This window comes from Lampetra fluviatilis, chromosome 79 (assembly GCF_964198595.1).
Source record: "Lampetra fluviatilis chromosome 79, kcLamFluv1.1, whole genome shotgun sequence".
Lineage (NCBI taxonomy): Eukaryota > Metazoa > Chordata > Hyperoartia > Petromyzontiformes > Petromyzontidae > Lampetra > Lampetra fluviatilis.
Genome location: NC_136353.1, coordinates 2,221,293 through 2,245,173, shown reverse-complemented (window position 1 = coordinate 2,245,173; position 23,881 = coordinate 2,221,293). Strand labels below are relative to the sequence as shown.

The window sequence follows — 23,881 nt, the reverse complement described above, 5'->3', positions numbered from 1 at the left end:
GTAGTCGTAGTATAGTAGTGGTGGTAGTGTAGTGGTATAGTACTATAGCAGTGGTGCTGTTACCAGGAAGCGCAGGTGAGCGAGCGAGACTCTGGGAGTATAGTAGTCGTAGTATAGTAGTGGTGGTAGTGTAGTGGTATAGTACTATAGCAGTGGTGCTGTTACCAGGAAGCGCAGGTGAGCGAGCGAGACTCCGGGAGTGCGTGCCAGGTGGTCGACGAGGCGGCCGGCGGTGGCCACCACCACGTCTGCTCGCGAGACCACCAGCCCCTCCGGCCTGTCACAACAACAACGACAATGTCAACAACAATGTCAACAACAACAACACCACCAGCCCCTCCGGCCTGTCACAACAACAACAACGTCAACAACAACGTCAACAACAATAACAACGATGTCAACAACAATGTCAACAACAATGTCAACGACAACAACACCAGCCCCTCCGGCCTGTCACAACAACAACAACGACAACAACGATGTCAACAACTATGTCAACAACAACACCAGCCCCTCCGGCCTGTCACAACAACAACAACGTCAACAACAACGTCAACAACAATAACAACAATGTGAACAACAATGTCAACAACAATGTCAACAACAATGTCAACAACAACAACACCAGCCCCTCCGGCCTGTCACAACAACAACAACAACGACGTCAACAACAACAACAACAACATACACAGCACCCACCAACCCCCTCTGTGTGTGGCCACAGTGGCAGCCTTCATAGACACAGCTAGAGGCTACCTGGGGGAGCTATGTCTTTGTGTCTATAGGCGCTGCTGCTGCTACTGACAGCACTTGCCCCTGCAGCACTGCTAGAGGCTACCTGGGGGAGCTTTGTCTGTGTGTGGTGAGTGATTTGGGTGAGTGAATGAGTGAGACGCTGCTGCTGCTACTGACAGCACTTGCCCCTGCAGCACTGCTAGAGGCTACCTGGGGGAGCTTTGTCTTGTGTGTGGTGAGTGATTTGGGTGAGTGAATGAGTGAGACGCTGCTGCTGCTGCTACTGACAGCACTTGCCCCTGCAGCACTGCTAGAGGCTACCTGGGGGAGCTTTGTCTGTGTACGTACGTGGTCTCCACCAGGCTCTGCTGTTCCTCTCCGAACCTCTGAGCTCCGCACGCGAGGACCACGCGGAGACCCTCGCTGTCCGCGTACGCACGGAACTCCCTCCACACCTGGGAGACACGCGGAGACACAGACACACACACAGACATATAGACACACACACAGCATATAGACACAGACACACACACACAGACATATAGACACACACACAGACACACACGTACGCACGGAACTCCTTCCACACCTGGGAGACACGCGGAGACACACACAGAGACACACACACAGACAGAGACACAGACGTACGCACGGAACTCCTTCCACACCTGGGAGACACGCGGAGACACACACAGAGACACACACACAGAGACACGCGTATGCACGGAACTCCTTCCACACCTGGGAGCCACACACAGACATATAGACACAGACACAGAGACACACACACAGAGATAGACACAGAGACACACACAGAAACAGAGACACACACAGACATATAGACACAGAAACACAGAGACACACTGACACAGAGACACACACAGAGACACACACACACAGACACACAACAACAACCGCCATTCGCCACTAAGTGGCGGTGACGTCACCACGACGCTTGTGCCAGGCCAAGTGCACCTTGAGGCCATGTGAAGTGTCGAACGCCCGCTGGCAGGAGGTCACGGGGCAGACCCAGCAGGTTCCATGGGTCGACTGACTGATATGGCCGAGATGACTGGCCGATGCACCACCTGTGCCCCCTACTGTGCCAACTCGCTGCGCTTTAGCCACCCGGCGCTCCGCTCGTTGTTGTGAGCGTCGCTCCTCCGCCCTCCGTTGTTGCTGGAGGGCGACTGCCTCCAACTGCCCAGTAGCGTCCTTCACGAGCCTCCTCCACAGAGGCGATCTTAACACCGCTGGTACCAGTCATCGGCAAGTCCACTCAGCTCCACGTCCTCCTGTACCACATCACTCCATCTCTTCTCTAGCCCGTGCCGTGCCCGTTTAGCCCCCTCGATCTGGCCGAACAAAAGCTGTTTAGGCATGCGGTGGCTGGGCATGCGGGCTACATGACCCAGCCAACGCAGCCTTGCCTGCCGGAGGAGCTCACCGATGGGACTTTGCCCAGATCTTTCAAGGATTTGTGAGCTCCTCACACAATCCAGCCTGGTTAAACCCAGGATAGATCGTAGGCAGGCCAGCCTAAATGTTTCCAACCGGCGAAGATGCTCCATTAGGGGGTTCCACGTTTCGCAAGCGTAGAGAAGGAAGGGAATGACCGTGGCCGAGAAGACCTGAAGCTTCGTGCGGAGCGACAGACCAGGTAGCTTCCACACAACGTTACGCAACCGATGAAAAGATATTGCCGCTCGACTGATTCGGAGTGAGACCTCTGCTGTCATCCGGAGCCGGTCATGAGCACACTGCCCAGGTATGGGAAACTCTCTCCACAACTGCCGAGACACACACTGAGACACTGGGACACTGAGACACTGGGACACTGAGACACTGGGACACTGGGACACGGAGACACTGAGACACTGGGACACTGAGACACTGGGACACTGAGACACTGGGACACTGAGACACTGGGACACGGAGACACTGGGACACTGGGACACTGGGACACTGAGACACTGGGACACTGAGACACTGAGACACGGAAACACTGAGACACTGAGACACTGAGACACTGGGACACGGAGACACTGAAACACTGGGACACTGAGACACTGAGACACTGGGACACTGAGACACTGGGACACTGAGACACTGAGACACTGAGACACAGGCTGAGACACAGGCTGAGACACTGGGACACGGAGACACTGGGACACGGAGACACTGGGACACGGAGACACTGGGACACGGAGACACTGAGACACTGGGACACTGAGACACTGAGACACTGGGACACTGAGACACTGGGACACTGAGACACTGAGACACTGAGACACTGGGACACTGAGACACTGAGACACAGGCTGAGACACAGGCTGAGACACTGGGACACGGAGACACTGGGACACGGAGACACTGGGACACTGGGACACTGGGACACGGAGACACTGAAACACTGGGACACTGAGACACTGGGACACTGAGACACTGGGACACTGAGACACTGAGACACAGGCTGAGACACAGGCTGAGACACTGGGACACGGAGACACTGGGACACGGAGACACTGGGACACTGGGACACGGAGACACTGAAACACTGGGACACTGAGACACTGAGACACTGGGACACTGAGACACTGAGACACTGAGACACAGGCTGAGACACTGAGACACTGGGACACTGAGACACTGAGACACTGGGACACTGAGACACAGGCTGAGACACTGGGACACTGGGACACTGAGACACTGAAACACACAGAGACACTGAGACACACACTGAGACACACTGAGGCTGGATGTCCGTGGTGTCCCGACCTGCTGAGCGAGTTCCTTGGTCGGCAAGACGACGAGGGCTCGGATCTGGCACACGGCACGGTCCATGAGGAGCTGTGGCACGGGGAGACACGGAGACACGCGGTGAGACACACACGGTGAGACACGGTGAGACACGGAGACACGCGGTGAGAAACGGTGAGACACGGAGAGACACGGAGAGACAGACACGGTGAGACACACACGGTGACACACGGTGACACACGGTGAGACGCGGTGAGACACGGTGAGACACACATGGTGAGACACACACGGTGAGACACACACGGTGAGACACACACGGTGAGACACGGTGAGACGCGGTGAGACACACACGGTGAGACACACGGTGAGACACACACGGTGAGACACACACGGTGAGACGCGGTGAGACACAGTGAGACACACACACGGTGAGACACACACGGTGAGACACACACGGTGAGACACACACGGTGAGATACACACGGTGAGACACACACGGTGAGACACACGGAGACACACGGCGAGACACGGGGTGAGACACGGGGTGAGACACACACGGTGAGACACACGGTGAGACACACACGGTGAGACGCGGTGAGACACGGTGAAACACACACACGGTGGAGACACGGTGAGACACACACGGTGAGACACACACGGTGAGACACACACGGTGAGACACACACGGTGAGACACACACGGTGAGACACACACGGTGAGACACACACGGTGAGACACACACGGTGAGACACACACGGCGAGACACGGCGAGACACGATGCTGTTGCCAATGATGATGCTATTGATGATGATGCCACTGATGATGATGATGATCCTGATAATGCTGATGATCTTGATGATGGTACTGCTGATGATGATGCTACTGCTGATGATGCTACTGCTGCTGATGACCATTCTGGCGAATTGCCCGATGATGCTGGATGCAATTACCAGCAAAACGTCGTGCTACTCAAATAGTAAATGTTGTGGTTTCACGCTTCAACTATTTGTCTTTTGTCAACGTGACACTTTTTTTACTGATTGGCCGTGTCGGGTGGTGGAGGGTTACGACACATTTATAAATAATAACGCGATCTCAACCCAAAAACGTTGATTATGAATAATATTGGTCGCGAAAGCCTCGCACGTGTTAAACTGCTGCTGATGATGCTGCTGATGCTGCTGCTGATTCTGCTGCTGATTCTGCTGATGCCGCTGCTACTGATGCTGCTGCTACTGCTGCTGATGCTGCTGATTTTCCTGATGATGATGCTGCCGCTGCTGATGATGCTGCTGCTGATGCTGCTACTGCTGATGCTGATGATGCAATGCTGCTGATGCTGCTACTGCTGATGCTGCTGATGCCGCTGCTGCTGATGCTGCTGCTGCTGATGCTACTGCTGCTGCTGAAGATTTCTCCTGATGATGATGCTGATTCTGCTGATGCCGCTGCTACTGATGCTGCTGCTGCTGCTACTGCTGCTGCTGATGACGCTGCTGCTGCTGCTGCTGATGACGCTGCTGCTGCTGCTGATGCTGATTTTCCTGATGATGCTGCCGCTGCTGATGATGCTGCTGCTGCTGATGCTGCTGATGCTGCTGCTGAAGATTTCTCATGATGATGATGCTGATTCTGCTGATGCCGCTGCTGATGATGCTGCTGCTGATGCTGCTGAAGATTTCTCCTGATGATGATGCTGATGATGCTACTGCTGATGCTGCTGCTGCTGCTGCCTCACCCACCTGCACAATGGGGATGACGAAGGCCAGCGTCTTCCCGCTGCCCGTGGGGGCGGACACACAAATGTCGCTCGGCCGCTGACCCCCCCGGCCCAGAATGAACCCTCCCGCCGCCGCCCCCTCCAGCACAGCTGGGATCACCTGGACCTGGACTGTACCAAACGCACAGGGCGAGGGGGGGGTTTCTTAAGACATTTAATTAAACAATAAAAAAATAAAATAATACAAATAAAAAAACAATTAAAACAATTAAACCAATTAAAAAATTAAAACAATTAAACAATTAAAACAAACTATTTAAACAATTAAAACAATTAAACAAACAACTAAAACAATTAAAACAAAACAATTAAAACAAAACAATTAAAACAATTAAACAATTAAAACAATTAAACAACCAATTAAACAATTAAAACAATTATAACAATAAAACAAAACAAACAATTAAAACAAAACACATCTTACCCCCCGTTTGTTGTATAATGGATGCGTCCATTTGTACTGAATGAATGGGAATGCTTGGAAGATACCAAATGAAATGGGGGGTTACATTGATCTGACCCCCCCGGCCCAGAATGAACCCTCCCGCCGCCGCCCCCTCCAGCATAGCTGGGATCACCTGGACCTGGACTGTACCAAACGCGCAGGGCGAGGGGGGGGGGTATCTTAAGACATTTAATTAAACAATAAAAAAATAAAATAATAAAAATAAAAAACAATTAAAACAATTAAACCAATTAAACAATTAAAAAATTAAAACAATTTAAACAATTAAAACAAACTATTTAAACAATTAAAACAATTAAAACAATTAAACAAACAACTAAAACAATTAAAACAAAACAATTAAAACAAAACAATTAAAACAATTCAACAATTAAAACAATTAAACAACCAATTAAACAATTATAACAATAAAACAAAACAAACAATTAAAACAATTAAAACAAAACACATCCTACCCCCCGTTTGTTGTATAATGGATGCGTCCATTTGTACTGAATGAATGGGAATGCTTGGAAGAAACCAAATAGTATAGGGGATTAAACAGATTTGACCCCACCCCCCTGCCCAACATAGAATTAACTCTCCCACTCAGCCCCATCCAATGGACTGCAGCAATCACCTGGGCCTGGACTGTACCAAATGCGCACGATAGAGAAGGGGGGGTGTTCTTGAGACAATCTACATACCCCCACCCCTCCACCCCTTTTTGTTCTATAATTGATACGTCCATTGGTATTGAATGGGTAATGCTTGGAAGATACCAAATAAAATAGGGGGGTTCCATTGAATGTAACCCCCCTCCCCTCCCCACCAACATAGAATGGACTGTCCCACTCTGCCCCATGCAATAGGCTGCAGCGATCACTTGGACTGTACCAAACGCACACGATAGAGAAGGGGGGTGTTCTTGAGACAATCAACATAAACCCCCTTTTTGTTGTATAATGGATTCGTCCATTGGTATTGAATGGGTAATGCTTTGGAAGATACCAAATACAATAGGGGGGTTCCATTGAATGTAACCCCCCTCCTCTCCCCACCAACATAGAATGGACTGTCCCACTCTGCCCCATTCAATAGACCACGGCGATCAACTGCGGCTTGGACTGTACCAAACGCACACGATGGAGAAGGGGGGTGTTCTTGAGACAATCAACATATAACCCCACCTCCACCCCTTTTTGTTCTATAATGGATACGTCCATTGGTGTTGAATGGGTAATGCTTTGGAAGATACAAAATACAATAGGGGGGTTCCATTGAATGTAACCCCCCTCCTCTCCCTACCAACATAGAATGAACTCTCCCACTCAGCCCTATTCAATAGACCACAGCAATCACCTGGGCCTGGACTGTACCAAACGCACACGATAGAGAAGGGGGTGTTTTTGAGACAATCAACATATAACCCCCTTTTTATTCTATAATGGATACGTCCATTGGTATTGAATGGGTAATGCTTTGTCTCAAGAACACCCCCCCTCTCTATCGTGTGCGTTTGGTACAGTCCAAGCCGCAGTTGATCGCTGCAGCCTATTGGATGGCACAGAGTGGGACAGTCCATTCTATGTTGATGGAGGGGGGGGGGTTACATTCAATGGAACCCCCCTATTGTATTTGGTATCTTCCAAGCATTACCCATTCAATACCAATGGACGAATGAACTAATCCGGCCCGCGCCCGGCCTCACCGGGGAAGAGACTGTGGATTCCGTTGGCGGCCATCTTGGAGTACAGGCGCGGGTGGAGCCAGGGGAGGTCGGAGGTCGGCACGGAGCGGTGGCGGATGCTGCGTGACACCACACGGGGCCTCGCCAGCCAATCGGGGAGCACCCTCTCCACCTGCCGGCGGGCGGGCGGGTTCACGGTGGGACTGTGGTCAACCGTGTCGGTGTGGGTGGGTTCACGATGGACGTGTGGGTGGGTGGGGTTCACGATGGCCGTGTGGGTGGGTTCACGATGGGCGGGAGGGCGGGTTCACGGTGGGACTGTGGTCAGCTGTGTCGGTGTGGGTGGGTTTACGATGGACGTGTGGGTGGGGTCACGATGGCTGTGTTGGTGGGGTTCACGATGGCCGTGTGGGTGGGTGGGGTTCACGACGGCCGTGTGGGTGGGTGGGGTTCACGATGGCCGTGTGGGTGGGTGGGGTTCACGATGGCCGTGTGGGTGGGGTTCACGTTGGCCGTGTGGGTGGGTGGGGTTCATGCGGTAGTGTGGGTGGGGTTCACGATGGACGTGTGAGTGGGGTCACGGTGGCTGTGTGGGTGGGGGTGGGTTCATGACGGCCGTGTAGGTGGGGGTCACGATGGCCGTGTGGGTGGGTGGTGTTCACGATGGCCGTGTGGGTGTGGGTGGGTTCACGACGGCCGTGTGGGTGGGTGGGGTTCACGATGGCCTTGTGGGTGGGATTCACGACGGCCGTGTGGGTGGGTGGGGTCACGGTGGCAGTGTGGGTGGGGTTCACGATGGCCGTGTGGGTGAGTTCACGATGGTTGTGTGGGTGGGTTCACGACGGCCGTGTGGGTGGGTGGGTGGGGTTCACAACGGCCGTGTGGGTGGGTGGGGTTCACGATGGACGTGTGGGTGGGTGGGTGGGGTTCACGATGGCCATGTGGGTGGGTGGGGTTCAAGGTGGCCGTGTGGGTGGGTGGGGTTCACGATGGCCGTGTGGGTGGGTGGGGTTCACGGTGGCCGTGTGGGTGGGTGGGGTTCACGATGGACGTGTGGGTGGGGTCACGATGGCTGTGTTGGTGGGGTTCACGATGGCCGTGTGGGTGGGTGGGGTTCACGGTGGCCGTGTGGGTGGGTGGGGTTCACGATGGACGTGTGGGTGGGGTCACGATGGCTGTGTTGGTGGGGTTCACGATGGCCGTGTGGGTGGGTGGGGTTCACGATGGCCGTGTGGGTGGGTGGGGTTCACGATGGCCGTGTGGGTGGGTGGGGTTCACGACGGCCGTGTGGGTGGGTTCACGATGGCCGTGTGGGTGGGTGGGGTTCACGATGGCCGTGTGGGTGGGTGGGGTTCACGATGGCCGTGTGGGTGGGTGGGGTTCACGATGGCCGTGTGGGTGGGTGGGGTTCACGACGGCCGTGTGGGTGGGGTTCACGTTGGCCGTGTGGGTGGGTGGGGTTCATGCGGTAGTGTGGGTGGGGTTCACGATGGACGTGTGAGTGGGGTCACGGTGGCTGTGTGGGTGGGGGTGGGTTCATGACGGCCGTGTAGGTGGGGGTCACGATGGCCGTGTGGGTGGGTGGTGTTCACGATGGCCGTGTGGGTGTGGGTGGGTTCACGACGGCCGTGTGGGTGGGTGGGGTTCACGATGGCCGTGTGGGTGGGATTCACGACGGCCGTGTGGGTGGGTGGGGTCACGGTGGCAGTGTGGGTGGGGTTCACGATGGCCGTGTGGGTGAGTTCACGATGGTTGTGTGGGTGGGTTCACGACGGCCGTGTGGGTGGGTGGGTTCACGACGGCCGTGTGGGTGGGTGGGTGGGGTTCACAACGGCCGTGTGGGTGGGTGGGGTTCACGATGGACGTGTGGGTGGGTGGGTGGGGTTCACGATGGCCGTGTGGGTGGGTGGGGTTCAAGGCGGCAGTGTGGGTGGGTGGGGTTCACGGTGGCCGTGTGGGTGGGTGGGTTCACGATGGGCGGGAGGGCGGGTTCACGGTGGGACTGTGGTCAGCTGTGTCGGTGTGGGTGGGTTTACGATGGACGTGTGGGTGGGGTCACGATGGCTGTGTTGGTGGGGTTCACGATGGCCGTGTGGGTGGGTGGGGTTCACGATGGCCGTGTGGGTGGGTGGGGTTCACGATGGCCGTGTGGGTGGGTGGGGTTCACGACGGCCGTGTGGGTGGGTTCACGATGGCCGTGTGGGTGGGTGGGGTTCACGATGGCCGTGTGGGTGGGTGGGGTTCACGATGGCCGTGTGGGTGGGTGGGGTTCACGACGGCCGTGTGGGTGGGTTCACGATGGCCGTGTGGGTGGGTGGGATTCACGATGGCCGTGTGGGTGGGTGGGGTTCATGCGGTAGTGTGGGTGGGGTTCACGATGGACGTGTGAGTGGGGTCACGGTGGCTGTGTGGGTGGGGGTGGGTTCATGACGGCCGTGTAGGTGGGGGTCACGATGGCCGTGTGGGTGGGTGGTGTTCACGATGGCCGTGTGGGTGTGGGTGGGTTCACGACGGCCGTGTGGGTGGGTGGGGTTCACGATGGCCGTGTGGGTGGGATTCACGACGGCCGTGTGGGTGGGTGGGGTCACGGTGGCAGTGTGGGTGGGGTTCACGATGGCCGTGTGGGTGAGTTCACGATGGTTGTGTGGGTGGGTTCACGACGGCCGTGTGGGTGGGTGGGTGGGGTTCACAACGGCCGTGTGGGTGGGTGGGGTTCACGATGGACGTGTGGGTGGGTGGGTGGGGTTCACGATGGCCGTGTGGGTGGGTGGGGTTCAAGGCGGCAGTGTGGGTGGGTGGGGTTCACGGTGGCCGTGTGGGTGGGTGGGTTCACGATGGGCGGGAGGGCGGGTTCACGGTGGGACTGTGGTCAGCTGTGTCGGTGTGGGTGGGTTTACGATGGACGTGTGGGTGGGGTCACGATGGCTGTGTTGGTGGGGTTCACGATGGCCGTGTGGGTGGGTGGGGTTCACGGTGGACGTGTGGGTGGGGTCACGATGGCTGTGTTGGTGGGGTTCACGATGGCCGTGTGGGTGGGTGGGGTTCACGGTGGCCGTGTGGGTGGGTGGGGTTCACGATGGCCGTGTGGGTGGGTGGGGTTCACGACGGCCGTGTGGGTGGGTTCACGATGGCCGTGTGGGTGGGTGGGGTTCACGATGGCCGTGTGGGTGGGTGGGGTTCACGACGGCCGTGTGGGTGGGTTCACGATGGCCGTGTGGGTGGGTGGGATTCACGATGGCCGTGTGGGTGGGTGGGGTTCACGATGGCCGTGTGGGTGGGGTTCACGTTGGCCGTGTGGGTGGGTGGGGTTCATGCGGTAGTGTGGGTGGGGTTCACGATGGCCGTGTGGGTGGGTGGGGTTCACGATGGCCGTGTGGGTGGGATTCACGACGGCCGTGTGGGTGGGTGGGGTTCACGGTGGCAGTGTGGGTGGGGTTCACGATGGCCGTGTGGGTGAGTTCACGATGGTTGTGTGGGTGGGTTCACGACGGCCGTGTGGGTGGGTGGGGTTCACGATGGACGTGTGGGTGGGTGGGTGGGTTCACGACGGCCGTGTGGGTGGGGTTCACAACGGCCGTGTGGGTGGGTGGGGTTCACGATGGACGTGTGGGTGGGTGGGTGGGGTTCACGATGGCCGTGTGGGTGGGTGGGGTTCACGGTGGCCGTGGGGTGGGTGGGGTTCACAGTGGCCGTGTGGGTGGGGTCACGGTGGCCGTGTGGGTGGGTGGGGTTCACAGTGGCCGTGTGGGTGGGGTCACGGTGGCCGTGTGGGTGGGTGGGGTTCACGACGGCCGTGTGGGTGTGGGTGGGTTCACGACGGCCGTGTGGGTGGGTGGGGTTCACGATGGCCGTGTGGGTGTGGGTGAGTTCACGACGGCCCTGTTGGTGTGGGTGGGTTCACGATGGACGTGTGGGTGGGTGGGGTTCACGATGGCCGTGTGGGTGGGGTTCACGACGGCCGTGTGGGTGGGGGTCACGATGGCTGTGTCGGTGTGGGTCACGATGGCCGTGTGGGTGGGTGGGGTCACGATGGCCGTGTGGGTGGGTGGGTGGGGCTCAAGGCGCCAGTGTGGGTGGGTGGGGTTCAAGGCGCCAGTGTGGGTGGGTGGGTTCACGATGGCCGTGTGGGTTTGGTTCACGATGGCCGTGTGGGTGGGTGGGGTTCACGACGGCTGTGTGGGTGGGTGGGGTTCACGACGGCCGTGTGGGTGGGTGGAGTTCACGTTGGCCATGTGGGTGGGTGGGGTTCAAGGCGGCAGTGTGGGTGGGTGGGGTTCACGGTGGCCGTGTGGGTGGGTGGGTTCACGATGGGCGGGAGGGCGGGTTCACGGTGGGACTGTGGTCAGCTGTGTCGGTGTGGGTGGGTTTACGATGGACGTGTGGGTGGGGTCACGATGGCTGTGTTGGTGGGGTTCACGATGGCCGTGTGGGTGGGTGGGGTTCACGGTGGCCGTGTGGGTGGGTGGGTTCACGATGGCCGTGTGGGTGGGTGGGATTCACGACGGCTGTGTGGGTGGGTTTACGATGGTCGTGTGGGTGGGGTTCACAATGGCTGTGTGGGTGAGTTCACGATGGCCGTGTGGGTGGGGGTCACGATGGCTGTGTCGGTGTGGGTCACGATGGCCATGTGGGTGGGTGGGGTCACGATGGCCGTGTGGGTGGGTGGGGTTCACGTTGGCCGTGTGGGTGGGTGGGGTTCAAGGCGCCAGTGTGGGTGGGTGGGGTTCACGACGGCTGTGTGGGTGGGGTTCACGATGGCCGTGTGGGTGAGTTCACGATGGTCGTGTGGGTGAGTTCACGATGGCCGTGTGGATGGGTGGGGTTCACGATGGCCGTGTGGGTGGGTGGGGTTCACGATGGCCGTGTGGGTGGGTGGGGTTCACGATGGTCGTGTGGGTGGGTGGGGTTCACGACGGCCGTGTGGGTGGGGTTCAGGATGGCCGTGTGGGTGGGTGGGTTCACGATGGCCGTGTGGGTGGGTTCACGATGGCCGTGTGGGTGGGTGGGGTTCACGACGGCCGTGTGGGTGGGGTTCAGGATGGCCGTGTGGGTGGGTGGGTTCACGATGGCCGTGTGGGTGGGTTCACGATGGCCGTGTGGGTGGGTGGGGTTCACGACGGCCGTGTGGGTGGGTTCACGATAGCCATGTGGGTGGGTGGGGTTCACGACGGCCGTGTGGGTGGGGTTCACGATGGCCGTGTGGGTGAGTTCACGATGGTTGTGTGGGTGGGTTCACGACGGCCGTGTGGGTGGGTGGGGTTCATGATGGCCGTGTGGGTGGGTGGGTTCACGATGGCCGTGTGGGTGGGTGGGGTTCACGATGGCCGTGTGGGTGGGTGGGGTTCACGATGGCCGTGTGGGTGGGTGGGTTCACGACGGCTGTGTGGGTGGGGTTCATGATGGGCGTGTGGGTGTGGGTGAGTTCACGGCGGCCGTGTGGGTGAGTTCACGATGGCCGTGTGGGTGTGGGTGAGTTCACGGCGGCCGTGTGGGTGAGTTCACGATGGTTGTGTGGGTGGGTTCACGACGGCCGTGTGGGTGGGGTTCACAACGGCTGTGTGGGTGTGTGGGGTTCACGGTGGCTATGTGGGTGTGTGGGGTTCACGGTGGCCGTGTCTGCGTCTGAGCACCTTGGCTTTGGCCGTCTTCTTGCCGACGTCCGCCAGCACCGTGAACGTCGACCCGGCAGCCGCTTTCTTCGCCACGGCAACCGGCTTCGTCGCCACGGCAACCGGCTTCGTCGCTTTCTTCGCCACGGCAACAGCCGTCTTCGCCATGGCAACCGGCTTCGTCGCCGCCGCCGCCACGGCAACCGGCTTCGTCGCCGCCATGGCAACCGTCGTCTCAGCCACGGCAACCGCCTCCGGGGCGTCGTCGCCGTGGCGACCTGCAGGAGAAAATAATGAAGACGCCACAAAGAGAGAGATTGCAACAGACTAAGACAGCGTCGCTGTGACCCGCACTGACACGGCCATCGTGAACCCCAATCACCCACTCACCCACACGGCCATCGTGAACCCCCCTCACCCGCACCGACACCATGAACCCCACTAACTCCCTCACCGACACGGCCTTCGTGAACCCCCCTCACCCTCACCGACACGGCCATCGTGAACCCCACTCACTCACAATGACACGGCCATCGTGAACCCCACCCACACACTCACCCACACGGGCATCATGAACCCCACTCACTCACTCACCCACACGGCCATCGTGAACCCCACCCACACACTCACCCACACGGCCATCGTGAACCCCACTCCCTCACCAACACGGCCGTCGTGAACCCCCCTCACCCACACGCCCATCATGAACCCCCCTCACCCGCACCGACACCATGAACCCCACTAACTCCCTCACTGACACGCCCATCATGAACCCCACTCACCGACACGGCCATCGTGAACCCCACCCACTCACGGACACGGCCATCGTGAACCCCCCTCACTCCCTCACCGACACGGCCATCGTGAACCCCACCCACTCACGGACACGGCCATCATGAACCCCACTAACTCCCTCACCGACACGGCCATCGTGAACCCCCCTCACCCGCACCGACACCATGAACCCCACTAACTCCCTCACTGACACAGCCATCGTGAACCCCCCTCACTCACTCACCCACACGGCCATCGTGAACCCCCCTCACCCGCACCGACACCATGAACCCCACTAACTCCCTCACTGACACGACCATCATGAACCCCACTCACCGACACGGCCATCGTGAACCCCCCTCACTCCCTCACCGACACGGCCATCATGAACCCCACTAACTCCCTCACCGACACGGCCATCGTGAACCCCCCTCACCCGCACCGACACCATGAACCCCACTAACTCCCTCACTGACACAGCCATCGTGAACCCCCCTCACTCACTCACCCACACGGCCATCGTGAACCCCCCTCACCCGCACCGACACGGCTGTCGTGAACCCCACTCACTCACCGACACCATGAACCCCACTAACTCCCTCACCGACACCGCCATCATGAACCCCCCTCACCCGCACCGACACGGCCGTCACCCTCAGCGTCACCTTTCCGTTTTCTCTTTGGCCTCGGCTGTGCCCCGCGGCTCGAAGGACCCGGGGCTTTAGGCGTCCGCGGCTCCGTGGCGGGGTGGTGCCCGTCCACACCACCACCGCCAGCAGCCGCCCCCCTCGTTCAGCCGCTGCAGAATCAGCCGGGCGCGGCCGTCGCTGCCTTCCCCGTGCCCAACATCAGCCTCCTCGTCGTCGCCCAGAAACCTGGGGAAGGGCAGTGGGGGGGGGCAGGGCGGGGGGGGGGGAGAAATGAGGAGCCGTAGACTCACTCAGAGAGACCCATAGACTCACTCCTTCAGAGAGTCATAGACTCACTCACACAGAGACTCACTCGCACAGAGACCCATAGACTCACTCACACAGAGAGCCACATACTCACTCACACAGAGACCCAGACTCACTCACACAGAGACCCATAGACTCACCACACAGAGACCCATAGACTCACTCACACAGAGAGACCCATAGACTCACCCACACAGAGAGCCATAGACTCACAGACTTACTCACACAGAGAGCCATAGACTCACTCACGCAGAGACCCATAGACTCACTCACACAGAGAGCCATAGACTCACCACACAGAGACCCATAGACTCACTCACACAGAGACCCATAGACTCACTCACACATAGAGACTCATAGACTCACTCACACAGTCATAGACTTACTCACACAGAGAGCCATAGACTCACTCACACAGAGAGCCATAGACTCACTCACACAGTCATAGACTTACTCACACAGACAGCCATAGACTCACTCACACAGACAGCCATAGACTCACTCACACAGAGACTCACTCACAAAGAGACCCATAGACTCACTCACACAGAGAGCCATAGACTCACTCACACAGAGACCCATAGACTCACTCACACAGAGCCGTAGACTCACTCACACAGACAGCCATAAACTCACTCACACAAAGACCCATAGACTCACTCACACAGAGAGCCACAGACTCACTCACACAGAGACCCATAGACTCACTCACACAGAGAGCCACAGACTCACTCACACAGAGACCCATAGACTCACTCACACAGAGACCCATAGACTCACTCACACAGAGAGCCGTAGACTCACTCACACAGAGACTCACTCACAAAGAGACCCATAGACTCACTCACACAGACAGCCATAGACTCACTCACACAGAGAGCCATAGACTCACTCACACAGAGACTCACTCACAAAGAGACCCATAGACTCACTCACACAGAGAGCCATAGACTCACTCACACAGAGACCCATAGACTCACTCACACAGAGACCCATAGACTCACTCACACAGAGACTCACTCACACAGAGAGCCATAGACTCACTCACACAGAGAGCCGTAGACTCACTCACACAGACAGCCATAGACTCACTCACACAGAGACTCACTCACAAAGAGACCCATAGACTCACTCACACAGAGAGCCATAGACTCACTCACACAGAGAGCCATAGACTCACTCACACAGAGTCCCATAGACTCACTCACACAGAGACCCATAGACTCACTCACACAGAGACCCATAGACTCACTCGCACAGAGAGCCATAGACTCACTCACACAGAGAGCCATAGACTCACTCACACAGAGACCCATAGACTCACTCACACAGACAGCCATAGACTCACTCGCACAGAGAGTCATAGACTCACTCACACAGAGAGCCATAGACTCACTCACACAGAGAGCCATAGACTCACTCACACAGACAGCCATAGACTCACTCGCACAAAGAGCCATAGACTCACTCACACAGAGAGCCATAGACTCACTCACACAGAGAGATGTAGACTCACTCACACAGACAGCCATAAACTCACTCACACAAAGACCCATAGACTCACTCACACAGAGAGCCACAGACTCACTCACACAGAGACCCATAGACTCACTCACACAGAGACCCATAGACTCTTAGTGTGTGTATGTATACATGTTGTTGTATACGTGTGTGTATGTGAGTGTATGTATGTATGTGAGTGTATGTATGTGAGTGTGAGTATGTATGTTAGTGTGTGTATGTATACATGTTGTTGTTGTATACGTGTATGTATGTTAGTGTATGTATGTTAGTGTGTGTATGTATACATGTTGTTGTATACATGTGTGTATGTGAGTGTATGTATGTTCGTGTATGTTAGTGTGTGTATGTATACATGTTGTTGTATACGTGTATGTATGTTAGTGTATGTATGTTAGTGTGTGTATGTATACATGTTGTTGTATACATGTGTGTATGTGAGTGTGTGAATGTAAACATTCGCACGCGTGTCTACTACCACCACCACGTGTACCTTTTCACCGGGAACAGCGCCATTCCTTTGCCCAAGGCAGCGTGGACCGCGACGAACGGGGACAATCTCTCCGAGACCTTTAAAAGCCCCCTCAGGGGAAGATACGAACACAAAAAAGTAACAAACTTTGAAAACCAAAGTTAACTAAACACTTTATATATACTGCCGAGCGAAGGCCTGAACTAGGCCTCAACGAGCCCTAGGGGCTTTCCTAGTCTCTCTCGCCCCAAAACCCTTAACCCCACCACAACCTAAACTAGGCCCGAACGAACCCTAGGGCCTTTCCTAGTCTCTCTCGCCCCAAAACTCTCAACCCCACCACAACCTAAACTAGGCCCGAACGAACCCTAGGGCCTTTCCTAGTCTCTCTCGCCCCAAAACCCTCACCGCACCACAACCTAAACTAGGCCTGAACGAGCCCTAGTGCCTTTCCTAGTCTCTCTCGCCACAAAACCCTCAACCCCACCGACCGCACCACCACCTAAACTAGGCCTGAACGAGCCCTAGGGCCTTTCCTAGTCTCTCTCGCCCCAAAACCCTCTACCCCAGCACAACCTGAACTAGGCCTGAACGAGCCCTAGGGCCTTTCCTAGTCTCTCTCGCCCGAAAACCCTCAACCCCACCGACCGCACCACTCACCCCCAACGGAGTCCCGCGTAACCCTGGAGGCGAGTCACGCAGACGGACGATCGCCAGAGACTGGCTAATTTTGTTTAAACGAAACCCGCTGCTAAATTGTCGATAAGTTAATTCGCTCAAACGCCGACCGCCAAGCTTCACTTGAAACCCGCGGGTAGGGGAGAAACCGGCGACGTAATGACGTCACCGCGCAAGAGGCAGTGGCTGACGTCACCGCGTCGTGCGACGAAAGCCCCGACGCGGTGACGTCATCGCATCGTACGTTAAAAACCTGGCGTGGTGACGTCATAGTCGCATTGTACATTAAAGCCCGGCGCGATGACGTCATCGCGTCGTACAACAAACCATCCCCCTGCGGCCCGGTGGCAGGTCTCTATGGGTCTCTATGGGTTTCTATGAGTCTATGGGTCTCTATGGGTTTCTATGAGTCTCTATGGGTCTCTATGAGTCTATGAGTCTATATGGGTTTCTATGGGTCTCTATGGGTTTCTATGAGTCTATGGGTCTCTATGGGTTTCTATGAGTCTCTATGGGTCTATATGAGTCTATGGGTCTCTATGGGTCTCTATGGGTTTCTATAATTCTCTATGTGTCTCTATGGGTCTCTATGAGTCTATATGAGTCTATATGGGTATCTATGGGTCTCTATGAGTCTATGGGTTTCTATGGGTCTCTATGAGTCTATATGAGTCTATATGAGTCTATATGGGTATATATGTGTCTCTATGAGTCTCTATAAGTGTATGGGTCTCTATGATTCTATATGTGTCTCTATGGGTCTCTATGAGTCTATGGGTTTCTATGGGTCTCTATGGGTTTCTATGGGTCTCTATGGGTCTATATGAGTCTATGGGTCTCTATGATTATCTATGTGTCTCTATGGGTCTCTATGAGTCTATGGGTCTCTATGAGTCTATGAGTCTATATGGGTCTCTATGTGTCTCTATGGGTCTATATGAGTCTATGGGTCTCTATGATTCTCTATGTGCCTCTATGGGTCTCTATGAGTCTATGGGTCTCTATGAGTCTCTGAGTCTATATGGGTCTCTGTGGGTCTCTATGGGTCTATATGAGTCTATATGGGTATCTATGGGTCTCTATTAGTCTATGGGTCTCTATGGGTCTCTCTGAGTCTATATGGGTCTCTATGGATCTCTATGGGTCTCTATGAGTCTCTATGGGTCTCTATGAGTCTATGGGTCTCTATGAGTCTATGGGTCTATGGGTCTCTATGAGTCTCTATGAGTCTCTATGGGTTTCTATGAGTCTATGAATCTCTATGTGTCTCTATGGGACTCTATGGGTCTCTATGATTCTCTATGGGTCTCTATGAGTCTATGGGTCTCTATGGGTCTCTATGAGTCTATGAGTCTATGGGTCTATATGGGTCTCTATGAGTCTATGGGTCTCTCTGAGTCTATGTGTCTCTATGGGTCTCTATGAGTCTATATGAGTCTGAGTCTATATGGGTCTCTATGAGTCTATATGGGTCTCTATGAGTCTATATGGGTCTCTATGGGTATCTATGAGTCTCTATGGGTCTCTATGGGTCTATATGAGTCTCTATGGGTGTATATGGGTCTCTATGGGTATCTATGGGTCTATATGAGTCTCTATGGGTCTCTATGGGTCTCTATGAGTCTCTATGGGACTCTATGGGACTCTATGGGTCTATATGAGTCTTTATGGGTGTCTATGGGTCTATATGAGTCTCTATGGGTCTCTATGAGTCTCTATGGGTCTATATGAGTTTATGAGTCTATATGGGTCTCTATGGGTCTCTATGGGTCTATACGAGTTTCTATGAGTCTATGCATCTCTATGAGTCTCTATGGGTCTCTATGAGTCTATGAGTCTATATGGGTCTCTATGGGTCTCTATGGGTCTATACGAGTCTCTATGAGTCTATGAATCTCTATGAGTCTCTATGAGTCTCTATGAGTCTATGGGTCTATGGGCCTCTATGAGTCTATGAATCTCTAAGAGTCTCTATGGGTCTCTATGAGTCTATGGGTCTCTATGGGTCTCTATGAGTCTATGAATCTCTATGAGTCTCTATGGGTCTCTATGTGTCTCTTTGGGAGTTGTGTACCCTTGTGTGTTATTGTGAAGTCTTTAATAAACCCTTGGCGACAGCCCATAACTTACATCCGAGTGCGTCCGTGGGAACTCCTCAACACCTACGCGACTTTACCGAAAGAACCAGAGAGTTTAGCGTCCCAGAAGTAAAATGTTTGATTGGTTCCCCGGGGGTACCACCATGAAGATCATTTATATGGAGATACGAGGGGGTGGGTGGTCTGCACCACGCCCGGCCGCCTTTGTCTCCCCAGTGGCGATGTCCACACACCACAGAAGTTTCTCGTTTGAGGCTGAGTCGACCTAGGGGAGGGCCCCAGGACCGGTTCAGATAATCGTCACCGGTGGTGGCCGTGAGCGGGAATCGAACTCGGGTCGCCGGGTTCGTAGCGCGGCGTAGCGCTACCCGCCATGTTTGTGTTGTTGTAGTACAGAGTTAGACTAATGGCCTTAATCTAAGTTGTCTTGTGGTTGTTGTTGTTGTTTGACTTTCATGGCTTTATTTTGGTGATTTCGAAACGTGTATTGGGTTTGGCCATGTTTGTGTTGTTGTAGTACAGAGTTAGACTAATGGCCTTAATCTAAGTTGTCTTGTGGTTGTTGTTGTTGTTTGACTTTCATGGCTTTATTTTGGTGATTTCGAAACGTGTATTGGGTTTGGCCATGTTTGTGTTGTTGTAGTACAGAGTTAGACTAATGGCCTTAATCTAAGTTGTCTTGTGGTTGTTGTTGTTGTTTGACTTTCATGGCTTTATTTTGGTGATTTCGAAACGTGTATTGGGTTTGGCCATGTTTGTGTTGTTGTAGTACAGAGTTAGACTAATGGCCTTAATCTAAGTTGTTTTGTGGTTGTTGTTGTTTGACTTTCATGGCTTTATTTTGGTGATTTCGAAAAGTGTATTGGGTTTGGCCATGTTTGTGTTGTTGTAGTACAGAGTTAGACTAATGGCCTTAATCTAAGTTGTCTTGTGGTTGTTGTTGGTTGTTTGACTTGCATCCCACTAGGATTTTTGCACACAGCGTTGGTGTAACGGTGATTTTTTTTCTGCAATATTTTGCTGTCTTTTCTTGGATTTTCTGTTTGTACTTAGTCACATAATCACTTTAAGATGTTTTCTTGTTCATGTTTTTGTGTTTTTGTTTGTTGCGGTTGCACCCGATTCAAGAGCCGAATGGCTCACAGGGCTACACCTAATACATGAACTTGAACTACAATGCCGTTACGTCTACCACGTGCGCGGGTCACGTGACGGATGTGACGTCACAGCTCACTTGCCGTGCAAAAAAATCAATGCATTATTGAGCTCCCCCCTCCTCCCCCCCCCCCCAAAAAAAACCCCACAAAAGTGTATTTTTATAATTTGTGCATGGTGTACAGTCTGGAAAGTACCCACATGGCAAATTTGCAGTTTGGTGCATGTCGGGAAGCACGCTAAACATATTGAACAGACACACATATTCACAACTTTGCCTTTTTAAATCCTTTATGTAGTGGTGGTATTGACGTGCGCCGACTGTGACAGTGATGGATCACGGGGCGGCGCGGGGTGCGGGGTTGGGCACGCGTTGTGGGCGTGGTGTGGACGCGCGCGCCGGGAGTGACAGATGACGGGGCGGCGCGGCGTGAGTGGTGAGGCACGATGAGATGTGGGAAAAGAGGATCGTAGCCAGCGCCCGGCGATTGGTCGAATAAGTGGGTGCTCGCAGCGACGTCCGCAGGTGGGGTATAAAGGGGGACGCGCGAGAGCACTCGGGGAGAGTTACCCAGTTGAAGACCCGAAGACGGAGCTGAAGACCTAGTGCCACGAGACCCCTAGTCCCGCCGTCCTTGTGGGGACCGGGGCCCTGTGTGGCTCGGAGGCGAGGCTGTGGGACCCGGGGTCCGACGCCCCCGTGGGTCGGGCTGGGGACCCACAGTCGAGACGGATACCCCGGGCAGGGAGTGTCCCGAGTAGCTCAGGGGCGTTAGTCGCCGAGTAGCTAAGTGGATGTTGGTCATCCGAGTAGCTCAGTGGCGTTAGTCGCCGAGTAGCTAAGTGGGTGTTTGTCACCCGAGATACTAAGTGGATGTTGGTCATCCGAGTAGCTCAGTGGGCGTTAGTCGCCAAGTAGCTAAGTGGGTGTTTGTCACCCGAGATACTAAGTGGGTGTTTGTCACCCGAGATACTAAGTGGGTGTTTGTCACCCGAGATACAAAGTAGGTGTTAGTCACCTGTGAACGAGTTTGATAAAATAAAGAGTGTGTTACCCGTGAAGTCGTCTCCCGCCGAGTTACTACATTACAACTGGTGTCAGATGAGGGGTTTGTATATTTTTATAGCAGCCGGGGCGGCTGCGAGCTATGTGGTAGGGGGTGATGTAGTGGTGGTATTGACGTGCGCCGACTGTGACAGTGATGGATCACGGGGCGGCGCGGGGTGCGGGGTTGGGCACGCGTTGTGGGCGTGGTGTGGACGCGCGCGCCGGGAGTGACAGATGACGGGGCGGCGCGGCGTGAGTGGTGAGGCACGATGAGATGTGGGAAAAGAGGATCGTAGCCAGCGCCCGGCGATTGGTCGAATAAGTGGGTGCTCGCAGCGACGTCCGCAGGTGGGGTATAAAGGGGGACGCGCGAGAGCACTCGGGGAGAGTTACCCAGTTGAAGACCCGAAGACGGAGCTGAAGACCTAGTGCCACGAGACCCCTAGTCCCGCCGTCCTTGTGGGGACCGGGGCCCTGTGTGGCTCGGAGGCGAGGCTGTGGGACCCGGGGTCCGACGCCCCCGTGGGTCGGGCTGGGGACCCACAGTCGAGACGGATACCCCGGGCAGGGAGTGTCCCGAGTAGCTCAGGGGCGTTAGTCGCCGAGTAGCTAAGTGGATGTTGGTCATCCGAGTAGCTCAGTGGCGTTAGTCGCCGAGTAGCTAAGTGGGTGTTTGTCACCCGAGATACTAAGTGGATGTTGGTCATCCGAGTAGCTCAGTGGGCGTTAGTCGCCAAGTAGCTAAGTGGGTGTTTGTCACCCGAGATACTAAGTGGGTGTTTGTCACCCGAGATACTAAGTGGGTGTTTGTCACCCGAGATACAAAGTAGGTGTTAGTCACCTGTGAACGAGTTTGATAAAATAAAGAGTGTGTTACCCGTGAAGTCGTCTCCCGCCGAGTTACTACATTACATTTATATTAAGTTCACTTGCTTGCTTGCTTGCGTGCTTACGACCATGCAAATCTTTCGGTCGTTTTTTTAACCCACTTCCCGTGATCCAATCGAGCTGACATTTTGCACACAGACTCGTTGTGCGTGACAATTAATTTTCGTGAAAAAAAAAATTCCAAAATTTTACACTTTTTAGGACAAAAATATTATATTTAATTACCAATTGCTTAATGCTTGCGCTACAATCATCTGACCCATAGGTGACAGCCATCTCAAGCCAGAGGACGAGAGGACTCTAGCCGCCACGCATTTAAATGATTTATAGTGAAAAACTTTGTTTTTACGGGTTATACTTGTTATAATTTGTGCATGGTGTACCGTCTGGAAAGTACCCACGTGGCAAATTTGCAGTTTGTTGCATGTCGGGAAGCACGCTAACCATTTTGAACAGACACACATATTCACAACTTTGCCTTTTATATATATAGAGATATAGAGGAAGGACGTATTTGAGTGTATATGAATGACACGTGTGTATATTGATATATATATCGATACGAGTCGACATGCATGCTTGTTGAGTATAGATCTATTAATCTCTATGAGTCTCTATGCATCTCTATAAGGCTTTATGAGTCTCTATGAGTCTCTATGCATCTCTATGAGTCTCGATGAATCTCTATGTGTCTCTATGCAACTCTCCGAGTCTCTGTGTCTGTATGGGTCTCTATGCATCTCTATGAGGCTTTATGAGTCTCTATGAGTCTCTATGCATCTCTATGAGGCTCTATGAGTCTCTATGCATCTCTACGAGTCTCTATGAATCTCTATGAGTCTCTATGTGTCTCTATGCAACTCTCCGAGTCTCTGTGTCTGTATGGGTCTCTATGCATCTCTATGAGGCTCTATGAGTCTCTATGAGTCTCTATGCATCTCTACGAGTCTCTATGAATCTTTATGAGTCTCGATGTGTCTCTATGCAACTCTCCGAGTCTCTGTGTCTGCATGGGTCTCTATGCATCTCTATGAGGCTCTATGAGTCTATATGAGTCTCTATGCATCTCTATGAGTCTCGATGTGTCTCTATGGTCTCTCTGAGGCTATATGGATCTCTACGAGTCTCTATGCATCTTTATGGGTGTATATGCATCTCTAGCAGTCTCTATGAGTCTGTGTGCATCCCTATGCATCTCTATGAGTCTCTGTGCATCTCTATGAATCTCTATGGGTCTCTATGCATCTCTATGCATCTGTATAAGTCTCTAT

The 23,881-nt window shown here is 54.4% G+C and overlaps 1 protein-coding gene across 1 annotated transcript in view; it reads right to left on the bottom strand.

Moving 5' to 3' along the window:
• Positions 1-17,555, bottom strand: part of DDX51 (DEAD-box helicase 51) — a 28,752-nt gene extending 11,197 nt beyond the window's left edge. Inside the window, exons 1-10 of the mRNA XM_078884223.1 lie at positions 17,403-17,555; positions 16,764-16,840; positions 14,521-14,668; positions 14,426-14,483; positions 13,041-13,297; positions 7,432-7,582; positions 5,238-5,386; positions 3,514-3,585; positions 1,084-1,190; positions 166-277 (exon numbers count right to left, since the gene is read on the bottom strand). Of these exons, the coding sequence (XP_078740349.1) occupies positions 166-277; positions 1,084-1,190; positions 3,514-3,585; positions 5,238-5,386; positions 7,432-7,582; positions 13,041-13,297; positions 14,426-14,483; positions 14,521-14,668; positions 16,764-16,786 (1,077 nt within the window). The 5' untranslated portion in view covers positions 16,787-16,840; positions 17,403-17,555. The remainder of the gene's footprint in view (positions 1-165; positions 278-1,083; positions 1,191-3,513; positions 3,586-5,237; positions 5,387-7,431; positions 7,583-13,040; positions 13,298-14,425; positions 14,484-14,520; positions 14,669-16,763; positions 16,841-17,402) is intronic.
• Positions 17,556-23,881: the final 6,326 nt, after the last annotated feature.